At 42.1% G+C, this 18,456-nt stretch overlaps 1 protein-coding gene across 1 annotated transcript; it reads left to right on the top strand.

Annotated features, from left to right (window-relative positions):
* Nucleotides 1–5,432: 5,432 nt before the first annotated feature.
* Nucleotides 5,433–6,362, top strand: LOC115844610 (putative olfactory receptor 10J6). Its single transcript, XM_030841910.2, has one exon. It carries the CDS (start codon nucleotides 5,433–5,435, stop codon nucleotides 6,360–6,362), a length of 930 nt encoding a protein of 309 aa, XP_030697770.2.
* Nucleotides 6,363–18,456: the final 12,094 nt, after the last annotated feature.

Genomic DNA, 18,456 nt, shown 5'->3' with positions numbered 1-18,456 from the left:
CTAATGTTATTGATAAGTTACACTGAAGCCCATAGTCTACAAGGGGCTGATCCAACTGTGTCTGGAGCAAGGAGGCAAAGACAAATGTAAAGCATTTCATCCAGAGCTCTAGCTGCTACAGTAACTTCTCATTGTAACCTCATGGGGTTCTTGTGAGGATTAGATGTGATGAGACATTCACAGCATCTACTCAGTACACGTTCTGGCACCAAGTAAGTGCTAAGTGTCAACTAAGACATAAAGGAAAATGAGAATTACCACCTAAAACTTCAAATCATCTGCCTTAAACTTCTTGGTATATTCCTACAAACAAAAAGAAACATTCATGCTCTATTTTCAGTCTCTGCTTCCAACCCTCATCCTTCCCTAACCAAACCCGTGTATGTCTCCTGCTAGTAGCAGAAATGGGATAAGTTCTTCCCATAGACACTGAGGGGCACCACATCTGACTTTTATATAAGTGCATTTTCACCGATAGTAACTAAACAAGGGCAACACACTAACATGGATTCAAAAGAACAAAAGATAGTGCCATGTGACATTTAACACATCTTTGTCTGAGTTGAACTACTTTTCTCCAGGAGAAAATGAAAGAACCAGGCCATGTGAGACCAAAGCTTGCCCAATATTCCCTGCATGATCCATTTGTAATGAGATCTCCCAGCTCATTTCTGGATTCTGACTCCACGCAGACCCACGGGATGCACAGTAAGTCTCTTGGCAAATGAACCCTGGAGACAAGAGCTAGACAACAGGAATTCTCCTCTGAGAGTCCCTTCCAAATCAGATTTAAAGGGGCAGCTCCTCGAAGGTCAGAGGTGTTCAGGGCAAATGTGTCACCCTGTGCTTCAAACAGAGTGCAGGGAACTGTAAGTGACCTAATAATGTAATAAGACTGACCTAGAACCTAATAAGGCTGAGTTTTGTAAGGTACCAAGATTCTATTATTTCTTCTAGCAAAAAAATGACAATCAGTTTTCTTGGCATTGCAGTGACGTCTTGTAAGTAAGTCATAATTGCCTGCTATGCTCTAAAACCAGAAAAGAGCACAGGCAGATTCTACAGACTCAAGAAGGTGGGGGAATTCCTTTGAGTATGAGAAGGCTTCTGTCCCAAAGAAAAGTCATCATTCTCTTGTTTATTCAAATAGTTCACATAATCACCATTTTCTTAAGAAGTCAACTCTTCCATTCCTGGATCCTTACACCTATTTTGCTTAATGAAAGGAAAAGAAAGGAAAGGACAGGATGGCAAGTTTGGCCAAAAGACAATGTCATTATTTTTTTAGCTGCACAACTCTTTTTAACACAAAATTATAATTATAGAGACTTCGACTACCTTGCATATTTTACTTTTTAAAACAGATTCTGTTTCTAGGCACAGATTTTGCTTATAAAGATGTAGATAATTTTAAGTACCCATGAGTTTTGTCATAATTTCTTCCCCTTGTAAATGGTATTTCCTTTATACCCTCAAATTATTTTTCCCCTCTATCTTATTTTTCTTTTTCCTCTAGTCAGAGTATCGGCTTCATGACTAAAATTTTGATGCATGGGCACATTTCAGTATTCTTACTCCCCCACAGGGCTTTTGTCCTTCTGGAGTATTTAAATCATTTTGAAAGCTCCTTTCTATTCTATACTATGCTTTTGAGATTGTCTACTGGTGTGTCCCTCACACAGAAACATCCCGAGGGTTCAGGCACAGACAGGAACCAGATTTGGGTGGTAGAAGGGCTGCTGCTCCAGTGCCCAGCTGCAGTCACTTCTGGCTGGGGTGACTCAAAAGAGCAACCAGGGGGAAAAGAGGAGGCAGCCATCTGCTGCTAAAATCATCCTTAAGTTCGTTGACACCTGTTTCAACTGCTGAGAACTCATCCCAGCCAATCTCCACCAGTGGAACTGACCTACCCGTTCCACACACTTCTTCGGCACCGTGGTGCTCTCTACGACCTATCCTCACCTCCCCTCCGAAGGTGAACACTGGGGTCTGTTCACCCAATGTCTTCCATGCAAGAATGGAAGACACCCCAGGAGGACTCACAATGCGATCTACTCCCACATCCCATACTTCCCCATCTCCTTCACTGGGGCCTGCCTCACCTCCAGGGTCAGTAACAGCCCTGTGTTGGTCATTTCAGCCACACAGTCCTTGACAGTAAGAATTTTGGATTGCACTTCAAAAAGAGACAGGTTAGGGCTTCCCTGGTGACACAGTGGTTGGGAGTCCGCCTGCCGATGCAGGGGACATGGGTTCGCGTCCTGGTCTGGGAAGATCCCACATGCCACGGAGCGGCTGGGCCCGTGAGCCATGGCTGCTGAGCCTGCGCGTCCGGAGCCTGTGCTCCGCAACGGGAGAGGCCACAACAGTGAGATGCCAGCGTACCGCAAAAAAAAAAAAAAAAAAAAAAAAGAAACAGGTTAAAAAGTGAGATAGGAGGCAATTGCTCTTAATCTGTATTCTTAGTCTTTAATGTTAAAACATCCCTGGAGATGTGACAAGATGGAGTGAACCGCACCCTAGAACTCCTGATGTGGACAGCAATGGTCGGGAGGAATACTTGGAAAAATATTCCAAGAGTGATGAGCGTGTGACACCTACTCTAGGAAGTACAGCTAACCACCAAAGTGTACTTTATGGAGGGTGAATCCCACTCACTACAGGGCTCTTTGTTTATTTTGGCTAAAGGGCATGTGGAAGCTTGGGCTGTGCCTGAGTTCCTCTGGAAGGAGAAATGATAGCTCCTCCTAGTGGCAGAACATCACCCTTCCCTCACCTACTACACAACTTGCCTCTAAATAACTACTAACACAGAAAGAACGCTGCTTTGAACATTCGCATTGAACATTTGCATTATGTGCTCCCACGTGTCTTGAGCTGGCCTTCTTTTTGCATTTTTTCCCTCAAGTTCTAAGAATATCCTGCCTTAAGATAGTCTTTCATTGTCTGTTCAATCCAATTCAAATGTTCACCACAGGCAATAAACTTATTTCTCACCCCTCTTTTTCTCCTGGGCTTATGTACCTGGGCCACATTCCCTGGTCATCAGCCATCCTGTTTATAACTTTACAATTTATTCAAAGAAAGTAACTTTATTTTTACCTGAGGTATACTTATAGCAAATCCAGCTGATTCGGGGTGAAAGCAGTACTTTTCAGGCCCTAAAGACACCAGGGATTTTCTTCCTCCTCCTGACTCAATTCAGCTTTTCTTCTTCTTCCCTACTCCAAATATGTCTATGGCTTTCCTGGCTTAATACTTTCTTAACCATTTTTTGTAACTCACTGCAATAGGCTCATCAGGAAAGGGGAAAGGCACATACGATCTGCTGTTCTCATCAATGACATGTTAAAAGTTCTTTTTTGTTTCCTCCCCGTAACCAGGCTTTCCAGCCCAAGACTCTACTGAAACTGGCCAGTACCTCACCAGTGACCTCCTTCTTCCTCGATCTAATATCTGTTCTCAGTTGTCATCCTCCTTGACTTCTCTAAACTATCTATGAGCTATACATTTATACTCAAAATTAAAATAAGGGCCATAATCCTCATAATCTCACCATATATTATAGGTGAGATTCCTATAATCTCACCCCCACCCGAAGATAACGGTCAACCCGTGATAATATCAGCTGTATATTCTTTCAGACTTTTTGCATATATAAATATATGCATTCACACACACAGACACTTTTAACCATATGGTAACCCACCGTGTTATTGTTCTTTATATAGCTTTTCTGTTGCTCTTATTTAATGCATTTCACACATCTGTCTATGGAAGTACATTAGAGTAGCATTGTTCAACACAACTTTCACAAGGAAGGAAATGTTTGATATCCGTGCTGCCCAGCAGAGTAGCCACTATTCATGTGTTGCTTTTGGGCACTTGAAATGTGGCTACTGGGACTGATGAACTGAATTTTTCCTTTAATTTTAAGTAGCCACAGCTCTACAGCTCTACCTCATCCTTCCTAAAAAGCTGCTTAGAGTTGCACTGACACTCTTTCATCTCTACCTATCCAATTGGTATCTTGGCAGCCTCTTAATATAAATTACTTTAATTAGTGGCACACTCATTTCTACTTTAAATGTCTACCTTCTTATTTCCCACAATGGTACTTTCCAGAATATCCACAACATTTTCTAGATTGTGTTTCCCAGATTCCTAGGAATCTAGATTCACTAAGAATCTAGAATGTTTTCTAGATTGCTACTGTAAGTTTCCTAGATTTGCCAAAATCCTGCTAGTGTTATCTTGCTCTTTGCAGAAAATGGTTCAAACCACCATTTGATATGTGGTGGCGATCCCAGAGTCCCTCACCAAACTTCCAGGAAATACTGTGTGTGCTTGCAAGGGGGAAGATAGGACAAGAGAGGCCCTGTACTTCTTCCAATCATTACTAGCAAGAAGTTTTCTTCCTCCCTCTGGATTTTACCTCTTGCATATGGTACCCTTTTTCTGCACTGCCATCACCCAACTCTCTTCACTTTTCCAAATACCACTAACTCAAGATTGTACATATGACAGCTGTAAATGAAAGTTTGGGGCTCTTGGGGGGTTTTACATCACAATATAGTTTAGCAAACAATTTAAAGTCAATTATTACACCTCTTTTATTTTTAAAATTCTCTCTGCCAAAAAGAAATCGGTTCTTTCTTTCATTAAAGGTTCAGCCTTCTGACATGTTGCTGGTTCTCCTCTCTTTTCCAACAATTTCCCCCTTTTCTCCTTATTTTACTCACACCTAAACCCTCAAATCCCTGTTAATACTTTTACAACAAAGCAACTTTGTCAACGGTTTGTCTCACCTAGACCATCCTGGCTGAGCCCCCAATACCTCAATTTCACTCCCACTAACGTGTCCCTAAAGACCAGCTCTCCTGAGATTAATTCTGCTCCCTGTACACTGTTCCCAGAAGTTTTTCCTAAGTGGCACCAGTGATTTTAATTCAGTAAGTCTAACTCTTTCGTCTCCATTTTGTTGTGCCAGCTTCTCGTACTTTCCCTAGAAGATAAACAAAGGCAAAGCTGGGATGGTGGAGGCTCAGGTGCCCTGCAGCTTACATGTCATTAAAAGAAACAACCTTCCATCCACGCTCTACAAAAACAACAACATATTCAGGATAAGAACTTGAAAGGATATGTGAAGTAGTCTCACATATTGGTCATTCCCTAGAGGCTTAAGAAAAGATTAAGGAGACAGTAAAAATTGAAAAAAGGGAGGAGGCTAAAGCAGCCATAGAGCTATGCCAGCACCCTCCTGATTATACAGTGAGGAAATAGACTCGTGTGTGTGTGTGTGTGTGTGTGTGTGTGTGTGTGTGTGTGTGTGTGTGTCCCCACACTTCTCTCTCTATCCCTGTTTTAGAGGTCACGATGGGAATTTCTCCATGTTGACTCCCTGCATTGCTTTCAGGCACTGAAACTGAAGAATGCAGAGAAAAAACCTCACAGAAGTGACAGAGTTCATTTTCCTAGGATTCTCCAGATTCCATGAACACCAGATCACCCTCTTTGCAGTTTTTCTCATCCTGTATACATTAACCCTGGCTGGCAATGCCATCATCGTGACCATTATCCACATTGATTGTCACCTCCACATGCCCATATACTTCTTCCTGAGCATCCTGGCCAGTTCAGAGACTGTGTACACATTGGTCACCATTCCACGGATGCTCTCCAGCCTCATAGCCCAGAACCAGCCAATCTCCTTGGCAGGCTGTACCACTCAAGTGTTCTTCTTTGTTACCTTAGCCATCAACAACTGCTTTCTGCTCACAGTGACAGGATATGACCACCATGTGGCCATCTGCAACCCCCTGAGATATGCACTTATCATGAGCAAGAGGGTGTGTGTCCAGCTGATGTGTGGAGCCTTCAGCACTGGCCTGGCCATGGCAGCTGTCCAGGTGACATCCATATTTACCTTACCATTTTGTCACAGAGTGGTTGGTCATTTCTTCTGTGACATCCTCCCTGTCATAAAACTCTCCCGGATTGATACCACTGTCAATGAGATCATCAATTTTGTTGTCAGTTTATCAGTGATCCTGGTTCCCATGGGCCTGGTCTTCATCTCCTACGTTCTTTTCATCTCCACCATCCTCAATACCGCCTCAGCCGAGGGCCAGAAGAAGGCCTTTGCCATATGTGCCTCCCACCTCACCATGGTCATGGTCCACTACAGCTGTGCCTCCACTGACTACCTCAAGCCTAAGTCAGAAAATTCTGTAGAACAAGACCTCCTTCTCTCAGTGACCTTCACCATCATCACTCCCCTTCTGAACTGTGTTGTTTACAGTCTGAGGAACAAGAAGGTCAAGGATTCCCTACGCAGAGCTGTGGGCAGAAACATTTCTTAATCCACTGACCCTTTTTATAAAGAGCAGTATGTGTTCTCATTGCATCCAACCTCACAAGTCTGTCCTGTGCAGTCTATCCTGTAATGAGATGTGCACAACTTGCTTCAGCACCCTTATTACAAAAATCATCATCTTTGTCTCCACATATTTCAAACTTTTGTCCAAGCATTTTCAACTGGGTATTTAACAGGTGAAGAAGGTGGGCATGATTTTTTAAAAAGCATACCAGATTTCCAGGGTAGGGCAGGGGACTTCTTAAAAGCATATTAAATGTGGTCATTTTATGTTTGAAAAATTGTTTTTAAATCTCTATTACTTTCAAAATACAACCTACAGAAAATAAAACTGGATAAAATCTTCCCAGCAGGATAATAGTAAACAGTAAGGAAGAAAATTATACCAGAACCTTTGGGAAAGGTGAGATGCATGTTTTTTTTTTTAATTAAGAAAGTTGGAAATCACTGGTTTAGCCCTTGAAATTTCAGCCTTTATTATTTGATTTACCCTAGAGGCTTTGCTTCCATCCAATATGGTCTTCAGAATGCTGACCAAGGCTGTAAATGGTGAACAGCTCTTGTCTCTCTGTGCTAATCCAGTTCTCTCTGGCTGCTGGTTCTCTCCATGGAGTCAGCTTCTCTCTAGTCATTATGAAGAATAACAAGTTGTTCAAAAAAGAGCTCTACCCTATTTGGAGAGAGAATCATAAAGGTATTCTTCATTGGCACACACCACGGCACTTCCTGGATAACACCAAAAAGAAAAAATAGAACAAAACCAACAGCACCAGCAGTCAGAAGTAGTTCAGAGATTTGTTTAATCACTCAATTCACCAAAAAAAGGCTAAAAAGAAAATAATCTCTACTTCTACTAGTGTCTCTTTAAGGAAACCATGTTTTTCCCCAGGGCTTCCCGGGAGTTTTTCTGGTTTCATGCCACTGGTACATACCTGCTATACTGTTGCCTTGGGTGGTGCTGGGGGAGTCAAAGACTCTTTTGTCCGTGCATCTTTCTACTAAAGTATTTTGTGTTAAAAATGTTTCTCTGCTCATCCCTTAATGTTCTTTGTCTTCTTACTGAAGGGAGTGATTTTCTTTCCCTCTACTGAGAAGGGGTAGGTAACATCCAAGGAGCTCATCTAGAGTACGATCTAGCTTTACAGACTTTTGAGATCCTAGGTGGGAAGACCATACTTCTTTCAAGGTCTGGTCATCTCTTTCTAGTTTCTGTCCAGTGTCTTTGAAATTTCTGCAGCATAAGAAGCAAGGCTTCCTACAGAAGCTTTTGAGAGGTCAAGAGCTCGGTCTGAGAGTCCTGGACTTGTCATAGGTCTTCCCTGACATTGCTCTCAGGATCAGTCCACCCTGCAGCCATCCCCCCCACACTCATAGACGACATCCCCTGAGGAATAGACGCATGTCTTCCTCCAGAATGAGAATGAGTCTCCTTGACACTATAAACGGACCCCCTCTCACTACCAACAAGACTACCTATAGGGCTGACTCTTAATTGTTACCCATCCTCCTCAATTCCCTCTGGACTAGCAACTGCTCTTAGATCTGTCCTTTTGTATGAAGAAGGAAGGCTGTGGGACAGGGAGGGTCAGTCTGAGCAGGAAAGTGGGGTAACAATGAGAAGCTGGGTGGTGGTCAAACCTGTTCTAACCACGTGCAGCTGCAGAGGCTGCCTCCCCCTGCTCATTACTCCCTTTCGACTTCTCCACGAAGCCATTCTTTCAGCAGTCCAGGGATCAAAGACCAAAGGTTGCTCCAGTGTTCTTCCTCCATCTAAATGCCCACAACAACAGATACATCACATGCCCCATGTGTAATCAGAAGTTAAACATCAGAGTTGGGCCCAAGCAGAGCTGCCAGAAAAGATGAGTCTGAAACCTTGAAGGAAAAACATCTCCTTCTCCAGAGCTGTTGCCTACAATGACTCAACTACATGTGCAATTTATAAAAATATATGTGCTGCTTTTTTTAGATAATAAGCTGCTGCATTATATGGTAGGAAGGGTAGATGACCTGGAATCACAAGTCCTGAGTTCAGGTCCTGGCTCTATCTCCATCAGCACATTTTATGAAGATAATGTTTTTCATTCTGCCTCACTAGCCATCAAAAACAGTTTTAATGCCCTTACCTATTTATCCTGTGCTGTTATCCTGTTTATAAATGCTGCCTTACATTTTCTAGAGCAGTATCATTTACCTCATTCCCACCTAGGCAATTTGTTGATCTTTCTTATTTGCCCCAAAAGTTCTTTGTGCAAAATTATATTAGGATAGCACTTTTCCCATTGTGCTTTCGTTGCTTAATTGTGAGTCTGTTTCTATCATTGAATCACAAGCATATTGGGATCAGGAACTGTTTCTCTCACTGTTAAACCCTGTGCCTGGTACAGTGCTGGGTAGAATGGGTGCTTAATAGTCAAGTACCGACTGTGTACCAAGCACTATGCTTGGACTTGCTGGCATGTTTTGATCAGCTAGACATACCTGCCCTGCCTTTCTGTGTCCTCTGCAGTTGGCCCTCACCTAAAAACAAAGAGTAATAAACAGATTCATAGCGACAGGGTCACTTGGTTCTATACTTCCTCCTTCCCTGGATTTTCTATAAGCCAACTGCTCAGTTGCTTCAAGACCCTTCTCACTGTCAGTATTAATTTAGTCATTGCACTATTAATCCCTTAGCAACACAGAACTAAAACAGTTGAGGTTTTTTCATTAAAGAATATGGAGTTACCATAAAAAAAATCATTTCTACCCCTACTACGGTATAACCTTCAAAGCTTATTTAAAAAGAAATAAGTTTTTAAACAAAGAGTGATATGCTATATAAAATTAAGAATCAGGACACTTATCATAAGGTCCTAAGTAAAATAAGTCAGACAAAGACAAATACTGTATGAGCTCACTCATTAGTGGAATCTTAAAAAAAAAAAAAAAAAACCTCATAGAAAAAGAGAACAGGTTGGTGGTTGCCAGAGGCAGGGTTTGGGGAAATTGAATGAAGGCAGTCAAAAGGTACAAACTTCCAGTTATGAGATAAATTAAGTTCTGAGGATGTAGCAAACAACATGATGACTCTAGGTAACGATACTGTATTACATATTTGAAAGTTGCTGAGAGAGTAGATCTTAAAAGTTCTCATCACAAGGGAAAAAAATTTTGTAGCTACATGTGGTAATAGATGTTAACTTGTGGTATTCATTTTACAACATCTACATATATCAAATCATCATGTTGCATACCTTAAGCTTATACAATATTATATGTCAATTATAGCTCAACAAAAACTGAGGAAAAAAAGAATCAAGATATCTCCAAATTACACTTTTGGGAAAATGACAGACAAATCCATTATGAGGCCAAAAATTCTTCCAAAATGTTAGATTTTAAATCATTTTACGGCAAAAGCTCAGGCCCCCTTTTAACGGGGCACTCACCACATCATTTTCCAGCCCCTATTTCTCCTGCCACGAAGGTAGTAAAAGGGGAGAAAGAAAACACGGAAACACCACCCATCCGCCATAAAAAGCCTGGTTGTGGGATTAGCTCTGGAAAATGGGAGAGGAAAGAAACAGGCAGGAGATGACACTGAGGTATAGATTAGCGGCATATGTCATGTGGCTCTAGCTCTTCAGAAACTCATCTCTGAAGGGAACAGGAATTCCAAACCAGTAAAGGGAGTGGTATACAGCAGAAGGCGACTGCCATTTACTGAGGGTTTACTACATGGCAGGCACTATGCTAAGTTGTAGTCGTATACATTATTTCACTTAATAATACTTCAGCTTTATAGTACTTTGCATTTCACGACAGTCTTCAAATATAATAGCCTACTTTCTCCTTTCAATAACCTTATGAGGTATGCATTTTTATGTCCACATTTTAGGTTAATGGTGGAAATGTCAACTGACTTTTGCTTCAAGTCACACAGTTGGTAACTGACAGAACTAGAACTGATACCACGATCCACTAGTTGACTTCAGACTATGTCTTCTTCACTGTATCACCACCATTTCTCATCTGTAATCTTTCTGAAAGACACTATATTCTTTGAGTTACTCTGGTTTCGTTCTGGACATCACTTCCACCAAAAAGTCTTCTCTAAATAACTTACGAGGTGTTTCTTCCATGAGCTACCACACCCCTCTAAGCTGGTGGCTGCCTTAGCAGTCCATTCAGGTTGTCCATTTCCTAGTCTGCCTCCCTCACCTCACAGCAAACCCCTTGACAGAAGAACTGCTTCCGTATCCCCAGTGCCTAGCACAGTTCTTGGCTTAAGACAGATCAATAAATATTTATCAAACCTGAAAGCTAACTGCATAATGGGCCCCTTTGAACCCCTGCTTCTTGATGGCTAAGTATTGACGAGTGTCCACTGCTCTCCTGTGCTGTGAAGCATCCAGGCTCTCTGGACGGCAGTTTTTGCCTCTGTGTGGAAGAGCTCACAGATTCTTCTGCTTTGGAAATTTTGGGTACCTTCTGTTATTCCTTTTTCTCCTTTCTTGTTTTCCAGATATGAGCTGTCACATTTCCGAGCTGTCCGTGTGCTGGACTGCAGCAGACACCCTTTCTTACACACAGTCTCCAAATCGTGGCTGAGGAATAAAAGCAGAGGAGCCACACAGAGAGGCAACAAAATAAGACTCCCTGAGAGAGAGCATTGCATGAAGGCAAAGAAACAAGAATCTGGAATCAGACTGCATGGGTTCTAATCTTACCTCTGCCCCTCACTAGATATTCTCGCCTCTCTAGGCATCTATTCCCAGATCTTTCTTAATGGGGTAGTGACAGTCCCTAAAATTATTCCCACTTTTAGAGCTGGAGTTTAGCAAAGTTAAGTAAAATTTGATCAATTCAGGAAAAGTATATTGCGTGCTAGACACTGGGGCTAGGGTAATAGTAAGCTATCACAATCCCTGCCTTCCTAGTGCTAAGAGGAGTGTCCAAAAATTAAGCAAGTAGTGATAAATCTTATGATGTGAGAAATACTGGATGCTGTTGGAATACATATTGGTGGGTTCTAACCAAATCTCAGGGGTCAGGGAAGGGCAACCTGAGGAAATAGAGTCTAAGCTTAAGATCTGAAGGCTCGGTAGGAATCAGCTTGATGAAAGGTTGGGAAAGGTCTGCAAAAGCAAGATCAAAAGTGTATTCTAAGCAGAGGAAGCAGCACTTGCAAAGCTATATAAGAGAAGATTTGAAAAAAATTATAAGAGTTTAATAGAGCTGGGGTATAAAATGCATGGGATGTAGACAGAAAAGCAAATTGAAAAGTTGGTAGCAATCACATGAATAACCCATACTACAGAGTGCGTATCCTAAAGACACTGAATAGTATTTATATGTCCTTAAGTAAAGCAATGATGTGGTCTATTCAGAAAGTTCACTCTGCCAGCAGAGGGGAAATAAATTACAGAGGGGAACACTGGAAAAAAGACTGACTAAGGAGTTATTATGGGACCAAAAAAGTCAAGTGACCAAAAGTCAAGTGATGGTAGACTGGGCTGGTGAGGAGGCTGATGGAGAGAAATGGACAGGCTTGAGAGTCTTGTGGGAGGTAAGACTGACATTTCTTGGTTATGGCTTAAATATGCGGGGGGAGTAATGGAGTCAAAGAGGACCTTGAGATTTCTGGCAAGTGGGTGGACTGTGGTGTCCTTAACCAGTACAGGAAACCCTGAAAGAGAAGCAGGCTGGGAGGTGAAGAAGGAGACAATGAGTTTGATTTGGGGCTTTTAAGGTTGAAGGGTCTGTGAGTATTCAAGTGGAGACATCCAAGAAGCTAGATCCATAGATCTGGAACTCAGGAGACTGTTCTGAGATAGAGATATAGTTGTAGGAATCATAAATATATAGATGGTCATTTTTAAATGGGAATGAATGGTTTCACTCAGGGAGAATGTGTAGAAGGAGAGAAGTCCACCTCAAGCAGAATGCTGAGGAGCGGCAGAAAAGATGCGATCCTGGTGCAGGGATGTAGGGGTGGTGCTGACAATAAACTATCAGGAAAGCAAGAAAGCGAGGAGAGGAATTCTCCGTTCCGTGTGCCAAAGTCCTCAGTGATTGGTAAGTTCTAATGTCCCTTGTGGATGGGAGAGGAAGCCTTTCTGGTTCCTTCTACTCCCCAGTACAACTGCATGTAACCCTGAATGGCATGTGGTGCTCTCCTCCCCACGGGGCTGTGCGTATAAGTGACAATAAACTGCTGCCAGTCTCATCTGTCCAGTGTCGGGTGGTCTGTGTCTGGGAATCTTATACCATGTAGAGTGGAGGGAATCCTTCACCAACAGGGTGAACAGCTAGTGATCAGAACACAGGGTAGATGTCATGACAAGAACATATGAGTTTCTTATGATCAAACGAACTCCACTGAGTGGGCTGGGCTTGAGTTAACTTGCAGGTTCCTCAGGTGAGGGCAGTCTGACAAGGGGGTCCAGCAGCAAAAGAATACCCATGTCTCCTGGAAGTAGGATCTCAGAGGGAGGGGCCTCTGAAGTCTCATGTCAGGGAACTGTCTGGAAGTTTCTGTAGGTCCTTCCAAAGAACTCATGCATGTGCCGGAGCTGCACCAAAAATCTGTCAATGACAGTGAGAGAACCATGGTAACCACTAATAGGGTGGCTACAAACAAGGCTGTCAATTGAGTTAAGAGCAACTTGTCTCTGTTCCTCTGCTTACTCACCACCACACCTTGAAGAGCTAAGTCTCAAAGCAGTGGGGAAATTTCAGAACCAGACTAGCACTTCCCCCAACCATAATTTCCAAGGTTGCTAAAGTAGAAAAGGAAGATAGTGAAATAGTAGACTCTGCCTTTCTAACCCCCTACCCACAATGCAAACAGCTGGAGTAGGAGGAAAATCACACAAACCATTGTCCCCACTGAATTTGTATCCCCAAAGCCACAAGTCGGCCCACTACAGGGCCAGCAGAGCAGGGGATCTCAACTTTTACTAATTTAAAGAGAAGGAAACATTGTGGACTCTGCCCCAAATAGCATTAAAAGGCAGGAAACAAATTCTACAGAGCCTGATTGGAAACAGAAGTTGAGGCGGAAAAAATCAAAATGTTTATACCTATCCAACTGTGTTAAAAGTGATCAGTAAACTGATTACACATATAGAATTTTGTAAAATTGTTTAGCTCTCAGTGGAATCCATCTAGTAACATGTGAGATTTTGTTCACCCTTCAGAAGTAAGAGCTTTGTACACATTTTCAAAACTATTATTCAGATGTGCATAGGACTGTACCTGCCATTTTGCAGAAGCTCAATAAACATTTGTTGAATGGGAACAAATGTGTGGATGAGGTTGGGCCCTGAGTGCAAAAAACGGGGCAAACTATGAATGAGGCTAAGGTCTTAACTGGCCTAAAACAGAGCTTTGCCTGTATATGCAAGACTCCTTTCTCTCAGGCAAAAAAAAAAAAAAAAAAAACTTTCCCAGCCAAGTCTGTAGGAATGAAGGGAGCAGGGAAGAGATATTAAATTTATCTGATTATTTAGTTGTGTTCCTTCTCAGGCACCTGTATGATCAGAAGAACAATAAATCACAGACCTGGGTTTCATATCTGATAGACCCTTCCCATCCCTTTAATTGTACCTCTCTCCCATCCCCAATCTACTATTATTCCCCTTATTTAAGGCACCACGAGCCCTCTGATAAACCTTTGAGAGCTAAGTGCTAAGAGCCAACAGGTAAAGAACAAAGCCTCCACTGGGCCTGATGTAAGCGATGCACCTGCCACACCAGGAACAAAGGCAGCTTCCCCCAGTCTGCACCAGAGACTCACATCTTCCCGGACCTGGTTCACAGGCTGCCTCCGCAGGGCTCTTGAGAGACGTGGTGAGGTTGTAGTTTGACAGATTCCTATATGGCTAATTAACATTCATAGTAAGAAACAAACTTGGACTTGTAAAGGTAGTCTGTAGATATCATAGGACAGTCTTTACACAGTTGAAGTAGTAAGATTCCAACAGGAAGTCCAAGGAAATTATTCACTTCCAGTTCATAACAAATTACTTGACCACTCTTCATTTGGAGACCTGCACTATCACTGCTTTTGAGACAGGTTTACCTTCCTTGAGCCTGGATCTATAATGATACTTTCCCGAGCCTTCTTCCCCTAGGGGAAGAGAAAGGATATGGCAAAGAAGGGAAGAACATAAAGATGAACAAAATAGGGCTTCCCTGGTGGCGCAGTGGTTGAGAATCTGCCTGCTAATGCAGGGGACACGTGTTCGAGCCCTGGTCTGGGAGGATCCCACATGCCGCGGAGCGACGGGGCCCGTGAGCCACAACTACTGAGTCTGCGCGTCTGGAGCCTGTGCTCTGCAACGGGAGAGGCCGCGATAGTGAGTGGCCCACGCACTGTGATGAAGAGTGGCCCCCACTCACCACAACTAGAGAAAGCCCTCGCACAGGAACGAAGACCCAACACAGCAAAAATAAATTAATTAATTAATAAACTCTACCTTAAAAAGAAAAAGTTTAAAAAAAAATGAACAAAATATAACAATATGAAATTTTGGCTGTATATACTTATATTTGAACATTTAATCCTTTTTTTTTTCCTTTTCTGTAATAGAAGGGTTTGCCTATAAGGAATGAAAACATTTCTTCTATTATTAATGACTTGGCCTTATTTTAATATAAGCTATTGGAGTTCTTCCCAGTTGGATAAAAGGGGCTGAAAGTGGGAAAGGCAGGAAAGGAACAAGGAAAAGTGGAGAATTCCAAAGACTGGGATCCAAGGAACAAGGAAAAGTGGAGAATTCCAAAGACTGGGATCCAGGGAGAAAAGTGACTCAAGAGACGAACCACTGCCTAGAAAGTGATAGCCAAGCTGGTCTGGAGAAAAAGCACAGGGAGGGAAGGGCATTGTTTGGGCACCTTGGTGCATCGAGATGCCCTATGGATCAACTGCCCAGCCTCCACACATGGCCCACACAGAGGGCTCATGTCAAGTGATGTTCCAATCTTCACCCATAGAAACTTTGATCCACCTGCACCTGTTCTGCACCTACTGACCAGGGAGCTAATCCGTGCTTTTTAACTGTGGCAGAGTATTCTACTACATTCGTTTAATCCATCCTCTAGTAATAGACATTTAGTTTGGCATTAATCCTCTTCTGTCACTAACAGTGCTGCAGTGAATAAACCTCTTCACACTATCTGATACATGTGCAAGTATAAAGCCACATGGACAAATTCTAAACACAGAGCTTGATGGAAAAAGTAAGATACAAGTATACAACATCGTAATTCCATAAACCTACCTGAAAACGCATGCATATAAAACCAATAAATTTCTAGGAAAACATGCAAAAAAGATATACATTAAAGACATTAGAATGATTATGGGAAGGTATAAGAAAGCTAAATCATCTCAACTATAACAGGAAGTTAAGAGATTAAATTTGATAAATCAATAAGTAGCATAGAAAGAGAGGAGTAAATACCAGAAGGTATAGCTAAATGAATTACTTCTAGGAAGTAGGATTTAGGGGTGAGGAGGGATAAAGAAGGAAAACTGCTGTTTTTCATTATAAGCTTTTTAGTATTGCTTGATTTTTAAACTATGGGCATGTATTACCTTAATAAGAATAAAATTTGGAAATAAAGGTAATAAAAGTCAAAACAAAAAAAATTAGCCCTAAGGGCAAAGATATGGAAAATAATGTATTAAGATTTTGAATTTCAAATCCAAGGGAACTTTTTAAGGTTTAAATGTGTATAAAATTAAATTTCCCTCTAGGAAAATAACATTACCACAGTAATAAATGAGACTGCTCTTTTCCTCATATCCTCACTAACATTAGGAATAAACTTTTTAAAAAGTCTTCATGGTAAGTTTCTGAAGAAAGTTAGGGAGTGCTTGTTTCTTCAAAATGGATATTTCTGACATTACTCTCAAATATACACACACACACAACCAGCCCAGCTACAAATTTCTGAGGCCCAGCAAAATGAAAATGCAGGGTCCCTTGTTCAAAAATTACTAAGAATTTCAAGGCAGCACCAGCAGAGCTTTAAACCAAGTTCAAGGCCCTTCTAAGTACAGGCCTGGGCAACTGCACAGATCACATGCCCATGAAGCCAGCCCTGCAACATACATCTATTTTCTGCTATTGAATTTCTGAAGGTGAAGAACCTGGGAATTTCCACTGTTAATGAAGAATCTCAGGTGTTCTTAATCAGGGTTCCCAGGAACTATACTTTGAGAACTGCTCTAGACCCACCCATAAGGACCAGAGGAGCACTGAGAGGCACCTCGTAATGACAGAAAACAAGTTTAGCTGGCTTGAAAAAAAAGCATAATTAACCATAGAGCACTTCTCAGTCTTAATTCACCAGTGACATGAGATGAAGGAGTCGGATTACAAAGGACCCTTGAACAACACAAGGGTTAGGGTGTCAACCCTCCACTGCATCTAACTTATAGTCAGCCCTCTGTATCCACAGTTCCTCCATATCCAAAGATTCAACCAAATGCAGATCGTGTAGTACTGTAGTATTTACTACTGAAAAGAACCCACATAAAAATGGACCCATGCAGTTCAAACCCAGTGGTGTTCAGGGGTCAACTATATATGCCAGAAGACAAGAACATGCATGATTCCACAGGCAGAAGGCCCTGGACTGAGGTTTAGTACGTGAGCTTTGGTTATCAAGGGGAGATACTAGCTGGCAAGGGCAAGACAGGGTCCTAGCTCTTGTGCCTGGAATGGACAGATCAGGTACTGGAACAGAAAGCCAGAACAGGGAAAGTGAATGAATTAATCCAACCATTATTTCCCAAGGTTTTCTGATACAGAGCCCATCTCCAAGGAACTCACAGTCCAGTGGGTGACTCAAACAAGTGAGTCGATACTGATACATGTTCTAATAGAGTCAGGCCTATGCACCATGGGAGAAGAGTGGAAGCATAACAAAGGAAAGTAGGATGGGGAAGGGGGAAGATAGCAGTCTTAAGGAAGAGTGGGAGTCCAGGAGGGGAGGAAGGGGAGGGAGGAACTGCAACACAAAAATACTGAAGAGCCAAAGTGAAAGAGCATGTGGTGCTAGGGGAGTTAAGGAGACACTCAGTACCCTGGATGGTGTTTAAGGTATTAGGAGATCAAGGACCAAAGTCCTGTCACCAAACAGGGGGCTCCATGAACAGGTTACAAAATTAAGGGTATCATACAGGCAACCAGCCCCATGGAACCTGAATGTGGAGAAAAACAGGCAGAGAAATCCTGCTTAGCTTCTCGCCTAAAGTCCAGAATCAAGGTCCCAGATTCTCTGGGAACCCATACTGGACCAAGACTCTAAATAGGGATCCAGAGAACCCACCTTCAGGAATCAAAGTGAAGCATCAACAGTGGAATGAATGTGAACAAGAAGGAAAGGCTGAGAGTTCTTCCCTTCCCAATTTCCCTACGTCCCTCACATGGCTGAGCATTAACCCCAAAATTGACATCCCGGTGGCTGTGTCACCTAAGCAGGCCAGGATGGACCATACCCTTCCCTTGAACCCAGCCTGCACCAGAAGCTGGAGCTCTGATGCCTGAAACATCACAGATGCACCTTGCCAGATAAGAACATAAAGACTTCCAAATCCATCCTCTGAAAACTCTGGGTGTCATATAGGTAAGTTGTTGTATCTTTTTTTTTTCCCCAGTGCATATTTTTTTTTCTTGGTTTATGTCCGATTATCATATATTACTTAAGACTTTACTTAATCCATTACGGGCACCCTAGAATTTATTTGTTTTCAAAGGCCTCAGAAGTGGCCACAGGTTATTTTTACCACACAGTCATTTACACATAAATCGTATTTACAGAGGATTGTCCTATATCACCTATTTGAATTTGTTTCTTTACAAAACAAGATTCCCTCCAGGTCCAGAGCTTATGCATAAGTATCTGGTTCCTCTACAGTCTCAAACTGCAGTACTTCCCCCCATTCTTTGGTTTCCTATTTTTTTCTCTAAGTGCATTGCCTTCATGGACACATCATTTGCTATCTTGATTCTTAGACGTATAGGAATATTTCCATGGTCTTTCATTCTTTTTGAGTTTTCTTCCTTGTGGTATTTTTAGTT

Source organism: Globicephala melas, chromosome 1 (genome assembly GCF_963455315.2).
Source record: "Globicephala melas chromosome 1, mGloMel1.2, whole genome shotgun sequence".
Taxonomy (NCBI): Eukaryota; Metazoa; Chordata; class Mammalia; order Artiodactyla; family Delphinidae; genus Globicephala; species Globicephala melas.
The sequence above is the reverse complement of the archived record's forward strand: the minus strand, read 5'-3'. Positions and strand labels throughout refer to the sequence as shown.